The sequence below is a fragment of the Seriola lalandi genome, unplaced genomic scaffold (genome assembly GCF_002814215.2).
Source record: "Seriola lalandi dorsalis isolate HSWRI2012SDOR001 ecotype SW California unplaced genomic scaffold, Sedor1 jcf7180002054336, whole genome shotgun sequence".
Classification (NCBI taxonomy): Eukaryota; Metazoa; Chordata; class Actinopteri; order Carangiformes; family Carangidae; genus Seriola; species Seriola lalandi.
Genome location: NW_019524889.1, coordinates 702,624 through 728,630, shown reverse-complemented (window position 1 = coordinate 728,630; position 26,007 = coordinate 702,624). Strand labels below are relative to the sequence as shown.

The 26,007-nt window shown below is 38.9% G+C and overlaps 4 protein-coding genes across 15 annotated transcripts in view; 1 reads left to right on the top strand and 3 right to left on the bottom strand.

Annotated features, from left to right (window-relative positions):
* ccr8.2 (chemokine (C-C motif) receptor 8.2) lies at positions 1-9,426 on the bottom strand. 2 transcript variants are annotated; one of them, XM_023407484.2, is made up of 4 exons: positions 9,278-9,426; positions 9,128-9,182; positions 7,175-7,248; positions 1-3,043 (listed from the first exon to the last, which is right to left on the bottom strand). In XM_023407484.2, the coding sequence occupies exons 3-4, from the start codon at positions 7,240-7,242 to the stop codon at positions 1,963-1,965; spliced, it is 1,149 nt and encodes a 382-aa protein (XP_023263252.1). In that variant the 5' UTR covers positions 7,243-7,248; positions 9,128-9,182; positions 9,278-9,426; the 3' UTR covers positions 1-1,962. The 2 variants fall into 2 exon arrangements, with proteins under 2 accessions (XP_023263252.1, XP_087030431.1); XM_087174305.1 differs by lacking the exon at positions 9,278-9,426 and having other exon boundaries at positions 9,128-9,266.
* Positions 9,427-10,071: 645 nt separating this feature from the next.
* Positions 10,072-13,750, bottom strand: LOC111655922 (C-C chemokine receptor type 2). 4 transcript variants are annotated; one of them, XM_023407479.2, is made up of 4 exons: positions 13,596-13,750; positions 11,916-12,055; positions 11,540-11,712; positions 10,072-11,063 (listed from the first exon to the last, which is right to left on the bottom strand). In XM_023407479.2, exons 2-4 carry the CDS (start codon positions 12,049-12,051, stop codon positions 10,356-10,358), a joined length of 1,017 nt encoding a protein of 338 aa, XP_023263247.1. In that variant the 5' UTR covers positions 12,052-12,055; positions 13,596-13,750; the 3' UTR covers positions 10,072-10,355. The 4 variants fall into 4 exon arrangements, with proteins under 4 accessions (XP_023263247.1, XP_087030430.1, XP_087030428.1 ...); XM_087174304.1 differs by having other exon boundaries at positions 11,916-12,052; positions 13,596-13,739; XM_087174302.1 differs by having other exon boundaries at positions 13,589-13,725.
* An 812-nt stretch (positions 13,751-14,562) lies between these two features.
* Positions 14,563-25,900, bottom strand: LOC111655939 (C-C chemokine receptor type 5-like). 2 transcript variants are annotated; one of them, XM_023407507.2, is made up of 4 exons: positions 25,810-25,900; positions 18,039-18,172; positions 16,666-16,818; positions 14,563-16,378 (listed from the first exon to the last, which is right to left on the bottom strand). In XM_023407507.2, exons 2-4 carry the CDS (start codon positions 18,043-18,045, stop codon positions 15,471-15,473), a joined length of 1,068 nt encoding a protein of 355 aa, XP_023263275.1. In that variant the 5' UTR covers positions 18,046-18,172; positions 25,810-25,900; the 3' UTR covers positions 14,563-15,470. The 2 variants fall into 2 exon arrangements, with proteins under 2 accessions (XP_023263275.1, XP_087030427.1); XM_087174301.1 differs by lacking the exon at positions 25,810-25,900 and adding an exon at positions 23,471-23,535.
* Positions 19,745-26,007, top strand: part of cobl (cordon-bleu WH2 repeat protein) — a 57,990-nt gene continuing 51,727 nt past the window's right edge. For 5 of the 7 annotated variants that reach the window (XM_087174299.1, XM_087174297.1, XM_087174298.1 and 2 more), the window contains exons 1-2: positions 19,745-19,871; positions 20,123-20,258. In XM_087174299.1, the coding sequence (XP_087030425.1) occupies positions 20,230-20,258 (29 nt within the window). In that variant the 5' untranslated portion in view covers positions 19,745-19,871; positions 20,123-20,229. Of the gene's footprint in view, positions 19,872-20,122; positions 20,259-23,412; positions 23,511-26,007 lie in introns of those variants that run through there. The other 2 variants (XM_087174295.1, XM_087174296.1) reach the window with 2 other exon arrangements.

Here is a 26,007-nt window from a genome sequence, read left to right as displayed (position 1 = left end):
TTGAACTTTTGGACTATTTCCATAATACAGTTTTATTGAAGAAGGGAATTATGGTACATACATATTTAACATGACATCAACATTAAAAAAATATCTGCTTGTTTTGGGACATTCATGGTTGCTGTGACAAACACATAAACAGAAAATTCTCACAATATGCTTCTGTTCAGAATAGAATAAACTAAAATGGAAACAAAAACATTGTACAAAATAATATCTCATGAGACACACCATGATACAGATGATGGAAATTCCATATGATGTAATTCAGTAAAAGATAATTGAAAATACTTCAACCAAGAAAACATGCTGCTTTACCGTACTTTACCTTACTGCACAGTTATTCTGTGAGGGAAATAAAAACTGTCAAAAAGTACTGAGTAATAGCAGTGTTCAGTAGTATGAGGTGACTTATACTCAGTTGCTCTGCAGACTAACTCAGGTTTTTATTATTGGTAATAACACTCTTCACTCTATTTTCAGCATGTGTGTATCATAGTTTATTTCTGAGAATGAAAACCCTGCCTCAAACACATGCTGTTAAAGGGGGTCTCCATTGATTTGACACATCAGTTGTTTTATCAGTCAAGGCCAATAGCAGAGTGTCCTCTCAAAGCAAAAGTAAAGCTACAGACAGGAAATGCAGGGACAGAAATGGGGATGTTGTGGTTAAATGGTAGGCTTATACATCACAGCTACTCGACTACCGCACACCCTTCTAAATGAGCTTAGTTGAATACAACGTGATGATATCATAATGATGTCTCAGCATGGGCTTTGAGGTGTTACGTTTTAATGACAGGAAGCCTGGATTACAAAATGGGCTTTTAAAGACATGGGTCAGGGAGGGGACTGCATTATGAAAAATGTAAGATCTGGTGTTTATGGACCTTGACCCACTTGGCTCTAAATGTCAGGATATCTATCAATATCTTCATTAAATGTGAAAAACACAAGTAGAGTAACTAACCTAAAGTTCAGCAATGACTGCAAAGGTTTAGCTGACAGCTTACGCACTTCCCCTTTCAGGTGGTGGTTTTCTGTAGGTTGAGGTTAAGTGCAAACCTGCTGCAGCAGATGCTTTGAAATTTGCAATACTAACATTGCCAGATGCATCAGGGACTTTTTGCTCTGCAACAGTTTTGGTACACACAAAACTGAAGTATATGTGAGAGTGGTCATTACGTGTAAATAAAAGTATAATATTATAATATTTGTTTCACTTTCAGCATGCCATTTCCCCTTAACTGAATGCAAGGTAATAGTCAGTATCTAAATTGATTAGACTCTGGCTTGTTTTTTTTGTTGCAGATCCAATCTGTTTCCTCCTTTATTCAACAAAGACTGTCAAGTATTCTAAACTATATTTACAGTACAATTCCATTATACATTCGTATGTATTCCACGGAACTTATAATATTATATAAAAATATGTAAATGTACATACTTACTGTGCTTACATTCTATTTACAACATCATAAGACCATAAGATCAGACTTGTGTCCAAAAAACTGATACACAGTCATATTTACTTTCCTGTATTGTTAAAGATCCACCACTGACTAATTCCTACTTCTTTAACCCAGGTGTCTGCAACCTTTACTTTCTAAAGAACAATCTTGGCCAGAAAAAAAAAAAAAGGAAAATAAATCTGTCCATGCACTATTATATTGTTTTCTTCCAAGACTTCATTAGCTATAGGAAATTAAAGAGGTAACAGGCTGTGACGTAGCCTATAATGCACATTTTAGATGAGAAGAGTTTTTTTTAATTTGGTCGGTGTATTGGCTACATGTTTAGACCTATAACAATGACCGCAAAGTGTACTCATTTCCATATACCACATTTCCTTCTATATATAATAGCCTACAAAAAGTGAATATTAGTCAGACTTCTTTTGACTTCACAAGCGATGCTGTCATTGTGAAGATGATGAAGATAGAAGTAACAGGAAAACGTATATTACACCGCACTAATCACAGCACTGTTTCTCTCATCCAGGCTGGTGGTTTGTGAGTAGACTGACCCGAGTATCCTGTCCTGAGGTAAGCAGGCCTTGATCACCTGACACAGTCTGCAGGGAGTCCTGTTTATCAACCTCAGCAGGTGCCTCCTGAACTTCTCCCCAACAAACACATACAGGATAGGGTTAAGGCAGCTGTGAGAGTAGGCAATAGCCTCTGTCACTTGTAAAGTCAATCTGATGACTTTGCTGCTTTCACATTTTGTATAGATTTGCAGTAGTTCCAGTGCTTTGAAGAACGATGCAACATTGTAGGGGACCCAGCAGCAGAAGAAAACAGCTACCACTATTAAAACTAAACGGATGGCCTGTTTCTTGGATGACTGGCTGTACAGCAGTCTCCAGACAATCTGTGAGTAGCAGAAACCCATGATGAAAACAGGGACAAATAGACCCAAAATGTTCATTTTAAAAAGGCTAAAGACCGCCCAGAAGTGGGGGTTGAAAGAACTGTTATCGTTCAAATCAAAGTTGGGAGATGCAGGGAAGCAGAACTGAGATGCATTACTACTAGTCTGCTGTTTGAGAAAGATCAGGTCAGGGAAAGAAGCCAAAAATCCAGCCACCCATGTAACAGCAGCTGCAATCAGTCCAAAGGACCGTGTCCGTGCTCTCATAGCGTAAACAGCATGAACTATAGCCAAGTACCGGTCAATGCTCATTAGACTGATGAAAAATATCCCACAATAAAAAACAATATGATAAATGCCTAGGACCACCTTGCACATAGCATCCCCAAACTGCCACTGGTCCCTGGCTTGGTGGGCTAGGAAGGGAAGGGAACACACCAAGAGAAGGTCAGCGATGGCTAAGTTTAGAAGGCACACGTCAGTCATACTGCGGAGTCGCACCCCACAGGCGATGACCCAGATGACCAGAGAGTTTCCAAGAAAGCCCAGGAGGAAGAAGATGGTGTAGAGGGCTGGAAGAAATCTGGCCCCATGACGCTCATACACACACATCCCGAAGTCTTCATCAATGTCATAATAATAGTACTCAGTGGAAAGTGATATAGAAGAGCTGGGTATAAAAATCAAAACCAACAAAGAAAAAAGATACATGAATTAAGTATTACAGATCATTTTTATTGGATCTTCATAAATCTTGCTAAATATATATGACAAAATCTATACTTCTGTGCACCATAGTATGGAAAGCTGATAAGGTCATTATTCATTGTTCAATGTTTCTAAACACCAGTGCAAATGGGGCGATCTCTGATCAGTGTTTGTGAACGCTGCACAATGCACTGGAGGATGTGAACGGCGTCCTGTACGACGTCTACGATGCCTGTCTGTTTTATGCCAGTAGAATATAAAACAAAGTTGTTGTTTTTTTTTGACACAGCTTCATTAATGGACACTCCTACTACACTCCTGTTATGACATAATATAGGAGCTGCTTGAAAAGAGCAGCTGACTAACATCCAGCTCCACAGTGAATATGGGTTGGAAAAGCTGTAATGACTGCACTTGGCTGTTACTGGACGACTTCTGACAGTCTTACTGAGATATTACTTGCAACAACGTGGACAGATATATGCCGAAGGAAAGCAATACATATTCAGGTGCATAAAAAAATATACTAGCTGAGGGAGTTTTAAAGCAATACAGTTATATTTTCATAATGGCCATCCATGTATGTGTAACTATACCTGTGTCAAATACTGTCAATGTTGAAACTTAATCTTCATTTGTCCTTAATAACTAGACAACCTTTGTGATCAGTAAATGAAGACATTTATTGATGGGATGCAAAATGTACTTCTTGAACATAACTGAAAATCCTTGTGGTCTTTAATTCCAGATGTAAGGTACTGCAGAGCATTAAGTTTTAAGCAGTAGGTCTTACTGTGCAGAAATGAAGTACATTTACTCGAGTACTTTACTTAAGTATATTTTTTTCAAGTATCTGTTCTTTACTTGAGTTTTTTTTTTTTTTTTAAAGAAATATACCTTTGACTCCACTATATTTCTATGAAGTGCTCATTACTTTGAAGCCGAGCCTTTAGTCAGTGTGATAGACAATCGCAGTCAACTCCAACACTGTCAGTTATGTTGTGCTGCATGTTTGAACAGCTCAGTTTGGACTTGTCAGTGTCCTAGGTTAGATAAAGATGCGGCTGAATATTCTTCACCAAAGCATCATGGTCTTATCTTAAGTACATGTTTGACATTTTTAAATAAAGAACGCTTCCTTTTGTTTTAAATGTTTGCTGTTTTTACCACGACCAAATTTCATCACTGCCTAAAAAAAATTCACCATCCAACTTGAGAAGGCATGTTGAGATTTTGTTTAATTCCAGATAAACTTTAAACAGACAGCTTGTAGATGCTGCAGTTTTATGCTGTGTTTGGTTCAATGACTTATGTCCATATCAATGTATCGTATTCTACCAGCTCTTTATTCTACAGGTTCTACAGCCAGTCGGTAGGTTGTTTCAGAGTCATTAGGTTCTGTAAATGTGCCACAATACAACAATGTGGTGATAAAAGAATTACTTTTGAATACTTAAGTATTTTTAAAATCAAGTACTCCAGTACAGGCGTGGCCAAAAGTTTTGAGAATGACACAAGTATTGGTTGTCACAAAGTTTGCTGCTTCAGTGTTTTTAGATCTTTTTGTCAGATGTTACTATGGTATACTGAAGTATAATTACAAGCATTTCATAAGTGTCAAAGACTTTTATTGAAAAATACACTAAGTTTATGGAAAGAATCAATATTTGCAGTGTTTTTCAAGACCTCTGCAATTCGCCCTGGCATGCTGTCAATCAACTTCTGGGCCACATCCTGACTGATGGCAGCCCATTCTTGCATAATCAATGCTTGGAGTTTGTCAGAATTTGTGGGTTTTTGTTTGTCCACCCGCCTCTTAAAGATTGACCACAAGTTCTCAATGGGATTGAGGTCTGGGGAGTTTCCTGGCCATGGACCTATAATTTTGATGTTTTGTTCCCCAAGAAATTCAGTTATCACTTTTGCCTTAGAGCAAGGTGCTCCATCGTGCTGGAAAAGGCATTGTTTGTCACCGAACTGTTCTTGGATGGTTGGGAGAAGTTGCTCTCGGAGGATGTTTTGGTACCATTCTTTAATCATGGCTGTGTTCTTAGGCAGAATTGTGAGTGAGCCCACTCCCTTGGCTGAGAAGCAACCCCACACATGGATGGTATCAGGATGCTTTACTGTTGGCATGACACAGGACTGATGGTGGTGCTCACCTTTTCTTCTCCGGACAAGCTTTTTTCCGGATGCACCAAACAGTTGGAAAGGGGATTCATCAGAGAAAATGATTTTACCCCAGTCCTCAGCAGTCCAATTCCTGTACCTTTTCCAGAATATCAGTCTGTCCCTGATGTTTTTACTGGAGAGAAGTGGCTTCTTTGCTGCCCTTCTTGACACCACGCCATCCTCCAAAAGTCTTCGCCTCACTGTGCGTACCGATGCACTCACACCTGCCTGCTGCCAATTCTCAGCAAGCTCTGCACTGGTGGTGCCCCGATCCCACAGCTGAATCAACTTTTGGTGATGGTTCTGGTGCTTGCTGGACTTTCTTCGGCACCCTGAAGCCGTCTTCACAACAATTGAACCTCTCTCCTTGAAGTTCTTGATGATCCGATAAATGGTTGATTTAGGTGCAATCTTACTAGCAGCAATACCCTTGCCTGTGAGGTCCTTTTCGTGTAAAGCAATGATGACTGCACGTGTTTCCTTGCAGGTAACCATGGTTAACAGAGGAAGAACAATGATTTCAAGCACCACCCTCCTTTTAAAGCTTCCAGTCTGTTATTCTAACTCAATCAGCATGACAGAGTGATCTCCAGCCTTGTCCTTGTCAACACTCTCACCTGTGTTTACGAGAGAATCACTGACATGATGTCAGCTGGTCCTTTTGTGGCAGGGCTGAAATGCAGTGGAAATGTTTTTTTTGGGATTAAGTTCATTTTCATGGCAAAGAGGGACTTTGCAATTAATTGCAATTCATCTGATCACTCTTCATAACATTCTGGAGTATATGCAAATTGCCATCATAAAAACTGAGGCAGCAGTATTTGTGAAAATTAATATTTGTGTCATTCTCAAAACTTTTGGCCACGGCTGTACTTTAACTTGACTAAAAATTCAACTGAACAACTTTCACTTGTATTTGAGCAATATTTGACCAGGAGGATCCATACTTTGACTCAAGTAACAGAGCTGTGTACTTTGTCCACCTCTTTTACATGTGTACGGTGGCCCTGAGAGCTTCATGCATGATATAGTAGTGCTGGGTAGAAAAATCAAAACCGACAAAGAAAAAATTATTATTTGGAAATCCCCGGTATTCAGTATTTCAGATTTTTATTGGATCTTCTTCAGTCTTACTAAACAGAGCATAAGCCCTGAGAGCTTAATGCATAGCAATTTAAGAAAACTCATTCAAATGCAGGTCACCATAACTTTTTGATACATGAAAAAATAAGGTCTGTCAATAACATTAATAGTAGGAGTTTAAATTTCTAGTTAAATGACAAAAACTACAGCGTTTACTACAATAAATATGAATTGTGAAGAGAAAACTGTAGGAAGAGCTGCTGTTTGAAAGAGCCATTCTGAAGAATATGTTTACTGGCACAAAGGATCATGGGATGTGGGAGGAGTAGGAGGAGTGTCCATTAATAAATTGAGAAAATACATTGCAACTTTATTTCTTTATATTTTACCGGTGTAAACAGACACACACTGACACTGTAGTTGCATTGTGAAGTCACCGTACAGCATAGCAATCGCATGCATACTAATCAGAGGTCATACTAAGCAGGATCATGGAGCGGTGTGCACAACGGCACTTATAAACATTGATCGGCAGGGAAAGTGAGACTTGGCTTTCCATACTGCAGCTGTGGGAAGCTCCATTAAACCTTCAAAATAAAACCTTTTCACCATGATAAGCTGCACTGTCAAACAAATGTAACACAGCAAGATTAATGCAGTTGTCATCTTGCAGCCCAATTCAGGAGAACATGTCAGCAAAATAGATGTTATGGCAAAAAACACTGAAATACTGGACTGAAAAGCTCAGAGATTTACAAAGAGACAGAAGAGTGGAATCTTAGCAACATAATGAACAAATTAGTGGAAGTATGTGTGTCAACTGTAGTTTTAATCTTACCCTGATTCAGTTGTAGGTGGATTTTCACTGCTGCTCAAATCAGTGACAGTAGAGACAGTTGTAGCCATGATCAGCTGTCAGGGAATATAAAAAATGTGATCATATGACCTATTTTATAAAAAGGGAAACAGCTGTGCACACTCTTGTCCAGTTTTTTCCCTGCAACTTTGATGCAGCTTAAAGTGCTTAAAGTTTCTTATGAGGTTTTTTAGGTTTTTATTAAAATGGTGGAGACAAATTCATATTAAAGTGTTGTAGTACAGTATGTATAAGTTTAGTATAATTGCACACCAGACATAAATATCTAAAAGTTTCATCAAGAGTCAGTAGTAGCAAAAGTTTTTCATCAAGGCCAGAGGCTCAACATTGTTATTAAGCAATATGCCTCTCTGTGATGTTGATTGCCATCACTTCAATTTATAGCAATTTTAATGACTGCAGAGGCCTGGTTAGCCTGTACATAAAGTTTTGCAGTTGCATAGACAATGTTTGTGTACATGCAGTTTTGTGGACACATTACCAAGTAGCTGAAGCTGGTTTAGTTTGGCCAGCATTTACCAAACCACAATGACGTTTCAGTGCACACACAGCATCACCGGTGCAGCACATGAAGGCGTTTATGGTGTACTTGGTCTCCAAAGAGTAAAAACATTCTGCACAGTGGCCACAGCGGAAGAAACCTGCAGGTTGCTTATAAGGACATTATGTCTTCACCCATGTTTTTTTATTTGTCAGCAGGATTACACAAAAAGCACTGAATAGATTTGCACTGAACTTGGGGGAAGTAGGAACCCATTCAATTTTGGGTAGATCCTGATCACTTACTATGAATCATTTTTTTTTTCCTCTGAAAGCTGGTGTATTTTTATTTTATATTTCATTGGTTTTGGCTGAGATCTGGGCGTTCTGAGCGTCTGTTTCAGACTGAAACAGTCTGTCTTTTCAAATTTGAACATGTTTAAAAGTTATCAGATGATGTACTAAGCTGATACTGTTCAGTGTTGAAGAGTTTGAAACTGTATTCAGTAGATGACTCTGGATAAAGGGTTCACTGATGATGGATGATGATGATATGATGTTGGGTCATCCCACTGCTTTAAGCAATTTTTTTTTTATTTTCAGCTATAGTCTGGAGCTAGGTAGAATTACTACTGTTACTGGACAATTTCATGAAGTAAAGAATGGGGAAGCTATTTTATGACCATAGATGGTTGTCTCAGTACTGTTGCTGTCCATCAAATGCGTTTGTGAGTTGTGAAAGAAAGAGATAATTTTTCATTGGTTGTAGAACTGACTAATAACCAAGATATCATGAATATTTTTTTTCTAAAAAACAGTTTTTGACAAATAAAATACATTATGCAATGGGATGAGACTTTTTCCCCATAGACCCATAGTAAGACAGTAAGATGGAGCAAAGGACTTGAACCTGTGAGTAATATAATCCAAATACTTAAAACTATCCAGATACTGGAAACTTAACAGAGGTCTTTTCCTTCTTTCTTAACAAGCTCCTTTAAAAACATATAATAATTATTACATGTAATCATCAGTGTCTTTAAAAATCATCAGTAGGATAAAGTGTAGAACACTCTGTCCCAGTCCGCTGACTTCTTATCATTGAATTGTATTGTGTATTAACCTCATAACCACAACTGAGCCTCTTTTTGTATTTGATAATGACTGATTATGACTTCACAGGTACAATGACTCAGAGCTAGAGCTAAGTTAGCGTGTTATAACAATTGTACACCTAATCATTGCTGACCATTCTGTTTGCATTAGCAGTAGTTGAAGTAGCAGTAGTTAAAATGTTAATGTGTTTGTATTGTTACAAGCTGCCAGTTATGCAGTATGCAGCAGTGTAATGTATATACAATATACACACATGTATGTTACGTAAAAACATTGTGCATATGGAAGTGGAAAAAAAGGAAAAAACAAAAACTTTACCTGCAAGCACTGGCTAGTAGATAGCTGATCTTGGTGGATTCTGGATGACAAGATGCTGAGGTGGTCGGCCAAATCAAACAATCAAACGATCAGCTGTACATCTAGTTTGATTATGAACGATACAGGTGAAGTGACAAATGGTTTACTTACCATGAACAAGAAGATGTGCGAGGTGTGCAAACCTTTTCAAAAGAACTCCCATCCCCTAACCAAAGTAATTTGGGGGGGCTTGTGGCTTTGCATTTGACAGAAATATGGTTTCATACTTCCTGAGAATTCGAGAAGTGATCACATGAGGGCCCACAGTGTCTGCGGGTACTATGAACCACAAGTCCCTACATGTAAAGTTTTGAATATGCAAGTTAAAAACATCTGCAGGCACAACTGGAAGCTTGCAGGGCTCTTTGTGCAGATTGTGCTTACATTGCATGGAAGAAGTGATACTGCTGACATAGCCATCAATGCAGTTTAGACTAACATTTGTCTCAGAACAGCAACAGTGTATAGAAAGCAAATTACTTTCTCTGTGTAGGGAAAGGTTCTGACTAATATCTGAAGGGTAAACTGAGATATGACTGTTGCATTTAACAGATCTTAACATTTTCATGCATCATTTTGATTCAGTCGGGGAGCCGAATTGACGGCCCAGATGAACAATCACTGGCGCGTTAGTCAGTAAGTTATTGTTATATGACACAGGGATTCTGCTCTGTATGGTTCTTGTCAAATAATTACCCAGAATGACTGCCTGAAATGTTTTAGTCCCCTTAAGGTCATGGGTGCCAATGCACTGCTATGTGAAGAGGCTTAGCTTGTGACATTTTGCTTCAATAAGGCACACACTAACTTGAGCACACGCACACCAGAGCAATGCTTTAAACGCACAGATCAAAGGACTGAAAGTTTCTTTTTCTTCTGCTATAAACAGAATAAGGAAAGAACAGTCAAGTTTTATTTTCTTTATTTATCTCTACAAAAACAATATAGTTTTACAAGTCACAAATATACTGAGTATTACATGATTTGAATATATGATTCATCAAATTCTATACACATTCACATTACTGCGAATAGCCCGAGTGCCATTTTACACTTCTTAGAAGCAACACCTACCCGCATAACACACACTGCCATCTTTGCAGTCTCTGTATTTCAGTGAGAAAAAAAAAAACATTGCAAGCACACATCCACCAACCACCAGCACACAGAAACCAAGTGTTACAATTTTTTAGTAATCTGATCTTACAGGTGTATTGGAAGTCTCTTTCTCTGTGGTGTCTCTGTGGCTGAAAGGCCCTCTGCTCTGGTAACTCCAGCAGAGGTATCTAGCCAGCGCTTTGCCCAGTGACTTCCTAAACTTCTCCCCTACAAATGCATAGATGACTGGATTTACACAGCAGTGAGACAGTGCGATGATCTCAGCAAAGCCCATGGCAGAGCTGATGGTTTTTGAAGCCACGCAGGTGTCCAGGACTTCAAACAGCTGCAGTGTCTGAAGGAAAATCATGACATTGTAGGGGACCCAGCAAACCACAAATACACATACTATGGTAAATATCAGCTTTATAGCTTTGTCCCTTTTGGAGTTCCTGGCCTTGGACAGCACAATGAGGATTTTCACATAGCAGAAAACCATGATGGGGAGGCACACAAAAAGGCCGACTGTGTTCTCACTGAAGTTTCGCTGCAACTTCCAAAACAGCTGCCTTTCCTCTGGGTACAGCGGTTGGCACTGGAAGTCTTCATCATCCATCTCCAAGGATGCAAAAATCACCTGGGGGATTGCCATGATGACAGCTATAGCCCAGATTATGGCGCTAGCTATGATCCCATAGCGAAGTGTCCTGGCTCGCATGGCTGATACAGCATGGACGATGGCCATGTAGCGGTCCACACTCATCAAGGTCACGAACAAAGTTCCGCTGTAGAAACCCAACTGTTCGGAGAAGCAGAGGAGGAAGCAAAGTCAGAGCAGGATGTAACTTAAAGTGACATTTGTCAAGCTTTCCTGGCCTCAGTGATGTTCTTCATGCAGCCGATGAAAAACAGCAGCTGTTTTACACAATATCTGAGGACAACTGCCATATCATAGAAAACATGTAGTGTTACATACAGTAGAAATACATAAACAGCCTTGTTATACTGTATTTGCAGTAACATTTATTCAAATTTGAACCTTGCAGTAAATACATATTATTGGCAGTAATCCCTCACAAAGAAGAAAGGAGAATTACTCGCACATCTTTGTATTCATGTTTTGTGAACTCACTGACTTTTCATAGCTTAACAAAAATACCACATATAAAACATCATAGTGTAAATGTAAAGGAAGTGTTTTTAATGGATAATTAGTAATCTGCACCTGTTTATGAATTCTGCTTTCTAAATAGTAAGTACCCAAAGTCTGTTCACCTGATAGACCCCTGTCATCAGTTTGCATGATACAAGGTTCTGGTGATTGTAGGCCCAGAGTGGCAGAGATGCAGCCAGTAGAAGGTCAGACATGGCCAGGTTGAGGAGGCATACATCCGTCATACTTCTCAGCTTTATGTATCGGAGGAGAACCCAGAGAACTGTGATGTTACCTGTGAAATAAATTATTAGTTATTATTTGGGGTTTTTTATTATTTCCAGTGACAAATCGAAAAACAGAACTATTGCACATATCTAACTGTTGCATGAATCACTTTCAGCTCAATGCCTGAAATGCAAATGTGCATTCAAATGTGTGAAGACAGTGATACATATTTCCTTTTTTTCTTTAAGATTCAGTCATTTTTGAACATACCTAGCAGCCCTAGACCAAACAGCACGCAGTAAAGAACCTGCAAGACCATGGATCCATCAGGCAGCTCTGGAATTGGATCCTGCTCACAGGTGGTATAATTATCATAGTCATCCGTCACGTAGTCAGACATGTTCATACTGCTGTGAGAGAGGGAACAGCAGGGGATTACTTTAGTTTAACACAGTAGTAAAACATATCAAGAACAACAAAATAAAGTCCAAAACCTATTTCTATTGCGGGCTTTGATGTAAAGAGGGAAAAGTTAGAGTCAAGTGACACAATACCATCAACTAAACTTTGAATAACTAAACTACTAAACTAAACTAAACAATTAAATAAATAGATGAATTATCCTCATTAAAATCACTAGAAGTCAAACATCAAAAAATTAATTATATAAATTACACACAAGTTATAATGACGATTATATTACATTTATGTTTTCCATATCCTACAATTTGACCTTCTTTTCAAAATTGGGGTAAAGCTTTTTTGTTAATTGTGCAAAAGTGACTTATTCCAGTTCCTGATAAAGTCCAAGCTAAATGAAGACATTCCCAAATAAAACCATATGAAGACAAGCACTGTCTTGTCTGGTGGGCAGGTTGGGAGTTCCCCCAATACTATAAATGTGGTCTATTAGATGATCTGATATAAATGTTGTATAAGTCTGCTCTTCTAAAGTAACCACCCAAACTTCACGAATCATTAAATCAACATCCATCAATAAATTAAAGAGTGACAACAACACATAACAAAAGAATCCTCCATCGGTCTCAAACTCCCTTTATTGGTTAATTTAGCTTCTCTTGTCAAAAACCTTTCCAGTCGCATTACTAGATATATAGAGCCACCTTGTATTCGAGCAAATTCTTGATTTTAAATTGAATTTCTCAATTAAGATCTATTGTAATATCTTCTTAACATGAAGTCAAAGTGGCTTATATTCAAAGCTAAAGATACATTTACTACTTACTTAATTTATCAACAGTGACATCCTTTGAATCCTGATTCAGTTTTCTTATGGTCTTGTACTGGATCTTCCCTTCATTTCTTCTAAGTGTTTGTAAAAAACTTCCATTTATAAATCTTCAAAATACAAAAGCAGAGATAAAATGTTTCTCCTCCTTGGTATGATTGATACAATGACTGAACTCCTTATCCTACGCTCTAAACCCTCAAATAATAGGAAATAACTTGAAAAACCTTCATGTGTAAATGTGGGGGAATTCAGAGATATAACTGAACTTTCCTGCCCTTTAAGCTAAACTTTTCAGATACAATCATCATTTAGTGAGTAATGTTTGAGAGGCTACTGTAACAAACTGCTGCTATTACAAACTTAAAAACTATTTTCTGACAGCTGTCAGCTGATGCTTAGAGAAAATGCTCGTCTGTCTATGAATATCACAACCTTCTTCCTATTCTGACCATAATCATATTAACCTGCTCTCTTTTAAACCACATCGCCAACCTTTACTCTCTGACTAGCAACATGCAGAACCACCCATGCCGACCCTCACTTCCGTGGCTGACATTGTTTATACACACATACACACACACACACACACACACACACACACTGTGTTTACACGTGTAGGAGGTGAGACAGATTAAGAAAGCCTGGTAAACAGCAACTAAAAATTTAAAAAATGAACTGTTAATGTGCTTACCACTTACTCAAGCCAAAAGTCACTGCTCCTCAATTTGTGTGTCCTTGTGTTGCGTTTCAAGCTCACGAGTCATCCTGTCAAGTTGCATTGCTCGCTTTTTGTGTCAAGATTTCTGGTAAAGTGAACTCTGGGTTTTGTTGTTTCCTCTGCATCGTGTTAGACCTGTGCAGAGGTGTCAGCGTGGTTTTCTGAGAATTGTCCCTTTATGAGTTAACTCGTGGCAAGAAAAGAATACTGGGGAAATGCAGTATATTCTAATTAGGCACTTTTCTCTTTTTCTGTTCTTTCCTCAGTCTAGGCACACAGCTGAAGTGACAGCATTCAGCTCATTAGGAATCAGAAGCAGAAGACTTTTTAAATCTAAATTTCACTTTTCTATACTTGTACTACATGAAAGTAACTTAACTATATACTTGAATATGCTCATATTTAATGGAATCAATACAGTAGCCTCCCCTAAACTAACGGCCTGTAACAATAGAAAAAGCTGCCTGTGTCATAGTACTAATACAGCACTACTAAATGATTTGTGACTGTCTTAAATTACCTTTTAATTTTTATTATATCTCTTTTAATTACCATGTATTTCATCAGCTAAATGTTAGAGGAACAATTTGTTTTATTAGACGTAACAAAGTAACCTGTCAACAATGTCATGAGGAGACAGTGACAGTGAGAAAAAGCTGAATTTGTCAACAATCCTGTTCACAAAAAGAACAATGCACAGCATGCCAACTACTCTCCTACAAGAAAGCTATAATGTGCGGTCATAAAGTTTCTGTGGAGCTGTAAAAACTGCGGGACATTTATATTGATTTCAAACCTGTTTGAAGTCTCAGTTACACAGAGAAGTTGAAGAGCCCAGTACATGATTTTGATTTTAAATGAGTGCAAGATGTGTTGTATCGTGGATTCAGTGTCCCACAAAAACCACCATACAAAAGTTGTTTGGTAAATTAAGGGACGAGAAGAGATGAGAGGAGGTAAAACTTTAATAATCTCATTTTGCCAAACCAAACCACTCCAGAAGACTTTAACTAAAAACATCAGTAGCTGAGCATTAAGCATTGTTTTGTGCAAATAGCAGTAAAATGAACTGAGACAAAAACAGAATCTATCCAACATTAAAACACTTGAAAAATACATATATGCAAGATACTGTACAGTCATAGAAATGTGAGGCATAAAACAATATTGGAAAAAAACATATGGAAAATTACAGGTTTGATGAACCAAAATTTGTTCCACAACAACAGATTTGAATCCATGAAAAATTTTTGAATGTGCAATAGATGCCATACATAACTGTAGGTTTCACTGCTGTAGCTTTGAGTCATCATCAAACATTTGAATGAAAACGTTTTCCACAATGAAAGTGAAAAATAAAAAACCATCATGTTGTTAAAAAGTATTTTAATCTTATCCTCGCCATATGTTTTTTTTACCAACTTGCAGACTCAGTAACAAATGTGTGACAGAGGAAAGAACAGAAATGTTCCAATCACATCAGGCACACACAAACTTATGGTTACAAACAAGACATCCATACTTTGTCAAGAGGTACAACAGTTTCCTCCAATCCGCAGGATGGGATGTATATTCACACCTGAGTACACATCTGACATCTTATGGTCAAAATGAAACATTACAGTGTAAATAAACAAATACAAAATTGCAAATGAAGTCAAAAAGGCCTAAAAAAAAATCCTATGTACAGGTACATGCAGCTTTTTAAGATCAGACATTGCTGATGAATAACATGGTCATGGATGGAAAATGGAAGTGACACCATGAACAAAGATAACATGGTCTGCATCATTAACAAGGCAAAACATTCATGATGTCCATAAGACATATCAGGCCTCCGTCTGCCCTCCACCTCTTACATGATAACAGTGGAGGTGACAGAGGACTTGGACGGGACTGAGCTTCTCCTGAACAAGGTTTCTGAAAAATCACTGCAGGGGCGAAGGTGAATCCCAGGCAGCCAATTGCTCAGCATGTGCACGGCCCGTTTCATGAACTTCTGCCCAACAAAGGCGTATACGATGGGGTTCAGGCAGCAGTGAGTGTAAGCAAATGTCTCTGTCACTGTTATTGTCAGCTTTAGATCTCTATGGAATTTGCAACTGTTTGGCATTTTGCCCTCAGACTGCAGAAACTTCAAGAAAATGGAAATGTTATATGGGGCCCAGAACAAGAAAAAGGTGACCACTATACAGATGATCAGCCTGACAACGCAGTGCTTCTTCTTTGCATTCCTCATGTTCACCAGAGTAAGGATGATCCTGGAGTAGCAACCCACCATCACCACAAAGGGAATCATGAGACCCAGTAGGTTTGTTGCAAAGATGTCATAAAGCTTCCAGGCGTTGTTATTTGGGGCGTAGTTACACTCCAGCCCGTCAGGGCCATCCGTGACCTTTGTGAAGATCAGAGCAGGTAAAGAGACGAACAGGCTCAGCAGCCACACAAACACGCTCACAGTGACTCCTGCTTGCAGAGTGCGGTACCGTGCCACCTTGTGAGCGTGCACGATGACCAAGTAGCGGTCCAGCGTCATGATAATCATGAAGAAGATGCTGCTGAAGAAGCCAGAGCGGTGGCAGCCTGAGATGAAACGACACATGAAGTCTCCGAAAGCCCAAAGTCTGACCGCGGAGTAGTGGGCGTAGAAAGGCAGGGTGAGCACAAAGAGGAGGTCGGAGAGAGCCAGGTTGCAGAGGCATATGTCTGTCAAGTTGGTCTGGTTGCGATATTTCACCAGAACGCACACCACAAGGCCATTACCTTTGGAGAGGGAAGAAACCCATTAAATCTGTCAGGTTCAAGTTACTCTTCCCCTAGCCCCCCTCCTTTCTCTCTCTCTCTCTCTCTCTCTCTCTCTCTCTCTCTCTCTCTCTCTCACACAAACTTTCTCTCTCTTTCTCACACACACTCTCTCTCTCTCTCTGTCACAAACTCTCTCTCTCTTTCTCACACACACGCTCTCTCTCTCTTTCACAAACTCTCTCTCTCTCTTTCTCCCACACACACTCTCTCTCTCTATCGCTCTCTCTCTCACACACACACAGTACCTATAAAGCCAAGGACAAAAACCAGACTGTAGAGAGTGGGCAGAAACACATGGCCAAAATCCTTGAGATCCACGTCGTCACAAGGAGAGAAGTTTATGGACTCGTCGTAATAGGCTGAGTAATCATACGCTGCAGTGGCATTTGTTCCATTACCTGGATACACAAATTTGTTTTTGTTAATGTCAACATTTACAACATATAAGTCTAATTTCATTTAGGACAGAATATAATTCATTCCAACTGTCAGGTTGCCTCTAAACAAAATGTGAATTCAATTCAGTTTTTGCAGCTTTAAAAGACTTAAAGGCATCATCTCAATTTCTTTGAGAGATTGTTCCAACAGAAACTGTTGACAGTGAGGTCTGTGATGATTCATAGTAACGATGCTCTTTTTAAATGTCATGTTTTTCATTGCTGTGAGCACAAGCAAAATTTCCTTCACAGCAGTCTGGTACAAAACAGCATCAGTGTAAAGGAAGAAATCTTAAGAAATGTAAAACTGAAGTGAAACCTAAGAAATAAAACATGTCTACCCACGAATACCAAACCAAACCAACACTGCCTGCCCTGATTGTTTCTTCAGTGAGTGAGATAGAATGGTCATCTGTTATTCGGGTGATCAGTTCCTCAAAGTCAGTTGATACAGAGGGATATCGTGCCACCTGCTGGTCTTCACAGGTAATACATTTCCGAGGTACGAACATACAAGGCTCTAGCAGGGGCAGACAGAATAATGTACTAATAATGTAGACTGTAAATCACCAATGCAACACGGTTGTCAATGTCATCCAATAGTAACCTATGTCAACTTGCTATAAGCCGTACAGCCCATTGTCCATTTTTATCTGTTGATTTCAACTTTCAATGGCTGTATCTATTTCATTTGTTCTGTACTTATGCTATTTTGAGCTAAATGTGTTTCACTTAACATATAAAATATAATTTACACATATTTTTTTGCATCTTTGACATGGTAATTATGTTCCATTAGACTGTAACTCAGACTATAGAAGATAATAGAGATGTGTCCGTAGGTTACGTGTTTGATAAATAGCCTATTGTGTAAAAAACAATTTTAAAAACATTTAAAATGTTTTCCCCAATATTTTGTATTTCTTCTTTTCCGAAAGAAAAATAAAATAATCTGAGGATTTAAAATATTGTTTAATAAAGATCCAAATGGAAACACAAAATAAATAATACATTACACTACATTAAAGAATTTTGAATTTAAAGGAAAATGGACATAAAACTTACAGCTATGTGTTAGCCATTAAACATCACACACTATCACACATATTTCTTTCTATAGGTCTATGCAACTTTGAGCTACAATATTCCAAAATCTGTTCAGTTATTACAAATGTATTCACCTGACATGGTGAGATTTCAGTGATTCCTTTCCCTGCCAGGTAATCAGTGGCTGCACCCCAGAGCTTCTTTTTCTCCTTTGTCTGGATCTTTTTGGGCACGATGTCCTCAAATGCTCATTGATGAACTGAAGTGACTGTAGTAAAGTCAGCAGTCCCCCAACGATGAGAAACACAGAGACAGAAGTGCAGATGTCATTTCCTGTACGCCCTTAGGTCTGGTAGATGATTATCTCATGACCACTGTTAACAGTGCTTGAAAAGTAGACATTAAAACTAGCACAGACTTGCAAAACCAAAACACACACATATGATCGCACAATTTAGACATTCACACTTAGCTGACTAATTTTAGCTTGAACTTTCACAAGTCTATGATAATTGAACAGTCCAGCTGCAGTCCAGTATAATCATTAAAATATCTGAATATCAACCAAGGAGGGGTAGCATGTTCAAAGATGTCAATTTAATGTTGACTGCAAGTATTAAAGCAAAAAACAGTGTGACAACTAAAGATCTATATTTTCAAAAAGGAAATTAATGTCTGTGTGATGATATTTCAGCCTTTACGCTATAGGACTCAGTGATGTTTTAGGCTACACATTTCAATGTGTTTACTCTTGTTTCTGCTGTTTTAAAGACATCCGAATCTGTCTGATCTGTTTTCTTTTTTCTTTTTTTTTTTAATTATATTTATAGTAGCTAATGCTGCTCATCTCTTCTGACAATCCAATATCTGAATCACGTATAGCATCCAACATATGGGGGTTTCAGTAAAACCTTAAGAGTGGTCTATGACTGACCTCTTGTGGTGGAGAATGATATCTTAGTTGTGCAAGGAGGTGTACAAGGACAAAATAGTACAAAGCATGCCGGGAGAAAAGATTTGAATTCTCATCATGGAATTTCAATGAGACATTATTTATAGAAGCTGTGTTCAAATTATATACCGACAACCTATGTTTAACCCCAGCGTGCAGCTTCAGCAGTAACAAAAATGATAGTGATAATAATCATCATCATAATGAAAATAATAATACTAATTCTGATATTATTTATAATTATTAATTCTACATGCTATTGGCGGTATATCACTTGATGTTCAGCTCTGGATCCTACTTGACTTTTATTTTAACTGCTGACTTTTTGTTTGTATTTATCGCTCTACATCTGTGTTGTGAGCCGACTTGTAAATTCGTGCTGTCGCTCTCCAGCTGGCGCGCAGTGAATTCCCAATGAGGATGACTGACATGAGATCTGCTGACGAAGGCGGGCTGGAGAGAGCTGTGTCAAGCTAGAAAGACGCAGTTGAAAAACACAAGAAATCGTGTAAGTATTTCCTTCCAAATGAAACAGAGGTATTTCGAATTTCTTAGAAGGTGTGATAGCAGCAGGTAAGCAGCCGACCTGCATGCTGACTGTGCACTTATGTAGCCTATAGACCAATGAAAAAAAAGAAAAATTAATTGATTTTACAAGAAGACTGAATGCAATGTGTATCCGTTGAAGGCATATGCTTTTCGATACATCCTGGTTTGCAGCTGTCACCCAGTCCGACGTGTTCTTAATAGCTTTTATATACTGCATACGTATGGTGTAATGTCTTGCTAAAGATTGAAACAGAGGAAAAGGGGGAAACAAAAAGAAAACGCTAAATGCGATTCTGATAATGAATCCTTATTTTGAAACGCTATACCGGAAGTCTAATTTAATAATCCAACTGACTTGACAATGCTCGAGGGAAAAATCAGCCGGGGGGATACGAAGATTATAACAAGTGAATTTGACAAGTAACTCAGCCCATGAGAGTGAGCCAGTGAGACTGTTTTGATTGAAGTAAGTTTGATTTAATGATAGTGAACATGTGCTAACTCGTGTGTCGTAGTTAGCCTCAGCGGACACTTTGCAGTCTTTGTGCCTCAGGTCACGCTGGACTGTCATCTCTGCGCACTGTCACTTGTTCGACTTATTATAGAAATTGCAAAGTTGTTATTTTCTCGACAAAAACAAGCAGTTTTATTGGTTGAGACGTGTTAGAAAACTCGCCGGCAGAAAAATTAATTAAATGTTGATGTGCTAACTCGCAGGTGATAGCATAATGGATAGTATCCATCGAGTTTAAGAGCAACGGCGGATTTTAGGAGCCCAGCCTGAGCACTGCTATCATCTGAAGTTGGATATCGCAATCACTGCAATGACTGAGTCCGCAAAACTGCCTTTAGGGTAAGTCCTATAAAAACAATTACAGTCTCATTACAGGACTTCAGCGTTTATGTTCTTCCCCTGACGGTTTGTGTAACTTGAATCGAACTATGAAAAATAATTTTGAATAATTTCAGCTCGGAAACAACCCAGTGTGCTTAGCTACTACTAGACTCTAATTAACCTAAATGTTACATTTGTTGTCTTTGCATTTTGTGTAGTTCTCACGTGCAGTTCGGAAACAATATTTGTCAGTGGTCTGGGGTGCGTAATATTCAAGTTTTCCTTCTATGTGCTATTTTATCATATAATCCTTGCCTGTAACATTTCTAGAAAACTAGCACATAATTATCCAGTTTTCTATTATGTCACAACAATCTGTGGCTGTGTGTAATTAAGTGGCCTGGATGTTTTTCTTGATAACAGTAATTTCATTGGGCAATAAACTAACTGCAGAACTGTTTGGCCTACTCTGAGGTGCAGCCCCATGCCTGTCTATTCAAAATGCTTATGACCCACAGCAACACTTAAAAAGCCTGTGTAGCATATAGTCTGCACTGACAACAGAGAGTGTTCCAGCAGCCAGACCTGTGTGCTCTCCATTTACCTACAATCTGTTTGGCGCACACTGGCAGTAAGTATAAACAGCTCTGGAGCAAAGCAGAATGCAACAGTAGTCGGTTGCTAGAGGAGAGAAAGTGACGAGACCTTTTGCTGGTGGACCAACAACAACAGCAACAACAACTGTGGGTGCTGTACACACTGTGCCTCTAAATGTGATTTGTGTTGCTGGACTTAATAGTATCCTTGGTGTCAGCTAAAATCCTTTCTGTGAGTGCTGCACCTGCCACCTGAATATAAGGACAGGCCTTTTTCACAAGAGACACGTTGACATGTCTCTGTGGTAAAGGGACAAGTGCAAATAGTGCAGTGAAATCATGGCTGAGGTTCATTCAGCTGCTTCAGTTTCAGGGTCATGGTATCTTGTTCGCTGGCTTACTGTCACACTATCATTTCTTACTGGGGCACTTCAACACTATAATGTTATTGATAATACCTGTGCTTTCTCTACTACAACAAGTCAAACTGTGTGTACCAAAAGACAATATGGTATGGTATGTAAGTTTAAAAAAAGAAAATAATCCCACTTCTTTATTACATGCTGTGAGGACAGTATGGGGAAAACATCATCTTATCACATCTATAAATAGTCCTGCATCATCACTTAAATTTGAGTATGCTACAGTTGAGAAGATAACAGTGTCCATACAGTACTACTCATTCATAGCAGTTTTATCTCAGACGATGTCATTGTAGCGCAGAGAAATAAAGGTATTGATTATGCAAAATGAAGTATGGGTAGTTTATAGTCAGTGTGCAAGTTTTCATTAAATTTGTGTTTGTGCTAATTTACCTGGTCATTTTTCTTAATTTCTCATTGATGGAAGGGTATGAGATGAAAGATTGTACTTCAGCCTTCAGTGGCCTAAATTTTTCCTAATACTTCATGATAATGGACACAGTTGAGCTTATTATCAAAATGCTTTTGACTGATTTATCTGGAGTTGCTAGCAATAAATTGAGTAAGGATGTCTTTGTGAGTAGCTCACTGATCAGGTATGACTTTGAATCAGCATAATTATGTGCTACTTGGGTGCAAATTATGGTAATAGTTGTGTACTGGAGAATCAAATGCTGCTGACTTCATCAGCTCTGAGCTCAGCACTGTTATTATTGTTTAAAGATGTGATCTGTATATCCTGCTCTCAGTGTAGAGGGCTCGCATCTCTTATCCATCATGCATTAGCTTTTCAACCTTAAACTACTCAATCTATACTGTAGCCTTGGTGTGTGATAAAAGGCTTATCAGCAGTGTAGAACAGATACACAGCAAAACATGGGTGTTCTTCAGTGGCAACAAGAGTAGGGTGTGAGCAAAGTCCCTTTATCTCTTAAATACAGTGATTTCAGACACTGAAGAGCTTTTTGGCCAAATTACACAGTAGTCTGGTCACAGAGTCAGCTGGCAGTGGAACCACATCCCTTTTTATCCGGTCAGTGTGTGACATTTCTGTCCATATAAATTACCATGACAACTTCCTTTGTGTTGTGGTCTCTCTCTCGTCATCACACAGGCAGTAGCTACTTTACTACATAGCCCAGTCCTAATGAAACACGGCTCATAAAACTATGTTAACATACTCAACGTTCACACACGCAGACGCAGACGCACACATTCACATACACACAGCATGGTCATTGAGCAGACAAATGAGGACGGAAGAGACTGCTCTTATGAAGGAAGAGAAATTCGAGTGTACCTGGTCATTGAAATCTGAGCTGTGTGAGTACATTTGTGTGAGCGTGTGTGTGCATGTGAATGTGTGTCTGTGTGCGCGTGTACTTCAGGAGTGGTGTGTAAAGGTAGCCTGGATGAAGCTTGACTGACTTCTCAAAGTGCACTGAGATCAAGATTAATGAGAATCTGGACCAAAATATGGTAGCACCTAAGACAGAATTAAAGTTGTCTTTTTAAAAGATCTATATACATTTTACCGGCACATCTTTTTAAAAATAATATAATTCTGTCATATGTATCTGCTCTGAATGGTTTGGGTGTGAGTTGGAGCATGTAAATTGCATTTAAACTGGAGTAGTTTCAAATCCTATTGAAGTCTGAATACACAACATTATTAATTAGCACACTGGTGTTTTCCCCTATATGTCTGGACCTGGTGTGTTTATGTGTGTCCGCTTGTGTGCTTGTTTGTGTGTTGAGTGAGCTTCAGTCTAGTGGCCTCTGATTAACGTGGTTTTGTTACATGTCTTAATTTTAGTATCAACTCTCAGAGAAGCAATAAGGAAGCAACAGACTAATGTCAATAAATGGAAAAAGAATTAAGAGGGAGCTGCTCAAATAAATTCTAAGTTTACAGCATTCTTCAGGAACAGCTCTGACTCATTTTTAAATCTTCAAAGTGTTTTGCAGAGCTGTTGTAGGTTTAATAGTCCTCCTCTGTTGTGAAGAATCATTGTGAATCATGTGTGACGTCAGAACCTTGTGAGTTTAACTTTGGTCACATGGTTCCGAGTGATGATGAACCACCCACACCCTCGCTTTGATGAACACATTTGTTGCATTTTGTCACCACACAGGCTTGGTGCATTTCTTATTTCTAGATTTTGCCTATAAGTGCCTCATGAAGTACAAAGAATAGAAAGCCTTAACCAACCTCAACATCCAGATTTGTGCTGCCATCTGCCTCACTGTTGGTAGGTCACACATTTTGTTTTTCATTGCATCTGTTGTTTGCGACAGTCTTGTTTCTGTATCTGTTCAGTTTTAAAACACACCCACAGGAATACTGGGCTGGCAGATTTTACAGATAAATACAGTATGGGATTACAAATAACTGTCCGTTTATTCTCAGCACACACCCAAAGATAATTATTGGGCTACCGACTGTCCTGTTTGTGTGTACATGCATGCCTGTGTGCGATCATGAGCACTGTGTATGGAGGGAGATTGACACCAGTTGCTAGCTGCAGAGTAAATGCCCATTAATTTGAAACTGTGCCCACTGGACTAAAGTTTCAGTCTCATCCTTTGCATAGTATCTGCCACGTGTGTCTGTCAGTCCATACTCTTTCTTAAAATACTCTCAGCAAACTAGGTATAAAAGGTTCCGTGCTGCGGTCTCAGACGATGGAAGATTTTTAGACAGATGCAGACACATCCTCCCTGTCCCACACAGCCTTCACAAAATCTACTCTATTTAGAAGTTAAAGGTTCATGTGGTCAGCCACTAGCTCAGCACTGCTGACTAAGGGAGTTCCCTCTTTTTTCTTTTTTACTGAAAGGCTATAGCGTATGTACTTTTAGCAGGGAGGAAAATGTTTTCGTGTATGTGGTCACATCTGGATACTCAGGGATATTTATTTATGATGATGGTTTAAATTTAACCTCTGTGAAATTTGAGTTAGGTGAGAGAGAGAGAGAGAGAGAGTATTTGAGGCTAGGTGTTGGCAGTGGTACAGTATGTATCTGGTAATATCTGCATCACAGACCATCCTGTTTTAAATAGAGAGGGTGTGGATGCAGTGCCTGACCAACTGACAGAGCGTATTGGATCACAAGCATCCAGTAAAGCATGTGGTTGTAAACTTTGGTCTGTGCATGTTTTGCTCCTCCACATGAGATGAAGTAGTTAACTTCTTAATTAAATGCTGAAAGTGCTACGCTTATTCACATTGTATAAAAATGCAGGATCTTTTCTTGATCTGCATGTCATTAACAATTACAGCAATGTCTACAGTGACTAATGTTCCAAGTAGGAGCTTATTATAAGGCCAGGCACAGTAGGATGTAATTAAAGGTTCCTTGGTCTGTGCACAATCAAGAAGCACTGCCTCGCTGTATATATTTACTCCAAAGCCATGCCGTGATACATCGGAAACATTTCAGACATCTAGACTGGCTTTATTTATAGACTCTTGTGCTCCATAGGCCCCAGCTACATTATCCAACCTATTTTCGACTGTTTGCCACCCTCTGTCCCTGGTGAAAGAAAGCACTGGCACTGGCAAACACCTTTAACAACAAACTGCTGCCTGTATCAAGCATTTACAATGGACTGTATCTGTGTGTGTTATGCAGCTGTTATGGGCTGCTCAGATTTATTTCTGGAAGCCTGCTCTCATATGTTAGCCACTGTGGTATGTGGGTTTGTCAGGGGGGAAGACAGACGGACTGTATGGGTGTGTGCACAGATGGACTCCTCAAACACCAACTGACGTGCCAGTGGTATCGCCTGATAAGGCAGAGGTGATGGAGTGTACTTTTCTCATGCACAAGTGGGGAACGCTTTTGCACATTTAAACCATTTATCACTGCTGCAAGCTTCTATCTTAATTTGAGAGAACACAACATGTAAATGTTTTGTGCCAGCACATCAGTAATTTAGCAGCAGGTATTATATTTTAAGAAATTATTATTAAACCTGCAGGGGCTGTCAGCAGGGAGCACATGCACATTTTTATGGAGTCGTCTTTCCATTACAAGTAACTAAAACGTTTTTTATTTTCCTGTTAACTGATGGTATGATAAAAGAGCAAGCTTGTGACATTTATAAAATGCAAAAAAAGCAATATACCCTTATAAATTTCTTTTTTGATTTATTTCTGTTTTTCTGCAAAAACTGGATACAGTCATAAAGACCTCATTAAAATATTTTAGACATAATTTTACTTATTTGTGTTATACTTTTTCCCAAATCAGTGTGTCCTGTGGTGCCTATAAGCTGTGTTTGATAAAAACCGACAATATCTGTAACGTAAGTGTTTTTCTCTCCAGCAGGAGCTCTCTCTAATTGAACAAGCAGCTTAGGGAATAGAGAACACACTAATTGTTATTTCCTGCTGTTCTGCTTCTACATTCCATCTCTCCTTCCTTTCTTCTCTAATGTTGAACCTCCACACATCTACCCTTTTCTGTTCCCTGTATTTTTGCTCTCCATAGCCATATGGAGTTTTTATGCCACCTGAGAACCCGTCATCCCTCCCTCTTACCAACCTTCATTATCCAGCCTTCCCTTTTTCCCTCCATTCTTCCTCTTCTGTGAGCCCTGTTTGGCATCCAGGAGCTTTATGTTTACTGGAGTCAGAGCACAGTGCAAACACCAGCTCATTGCCTACGTGCACCAAGAAAAACAAGAAATACACTCTAAATGCTTATGTGATTCAACAGTTGATTTATTTATCTGCCCCGTAA

Bases quoted from the DNA above. Each gene is read 5' to 3' on its own strand.
- LOC111655922 (XM_023407479.2), bottom strand. From the start codon at position 12,051: ATGAACATGTCTGACTACGTGACGGATGACTATGATAATTATACCACC. The intron at 11,713-11,915 runs GTATGTTCAAAA...TTTATTTCACAG, and splicing joins GTTTGGTCTAGGGCTGCTAG to GTAACATCACAGTTCTCTGG. The intron at 11,064-11,539 runs GTGAACAGACTT...TTCTCCGAACAG, and splicing joins TGATGACAGGGGTCTATCAG to TTGGGTTTCTACAGCGGAAC.
- LOC111655939 (XM_023407507.2), bottom strand. The intron at 16,379-16,665 runs GTACTGTGTGTG...CCCTCTCCAAAG, and splicing joins TTTTGTCCTTGGCTTTATAG to GTAATGGCCTTGTGGTGTGC.
- ccr8.2 (XM_023407484.2), bottom strand. From the start codon at position 7,242: ATGGCTACAACTGTCTCTACTGTCACTGATTTGAGCAGCAGTGAAAAT. The intron at 3,044-7,174 runs GTAAGATTAAAA...TTTTATACCCAG, and splicing joins CCACCTACAACTGAATCAGG to CTCTTCTATATCACTTTCCA.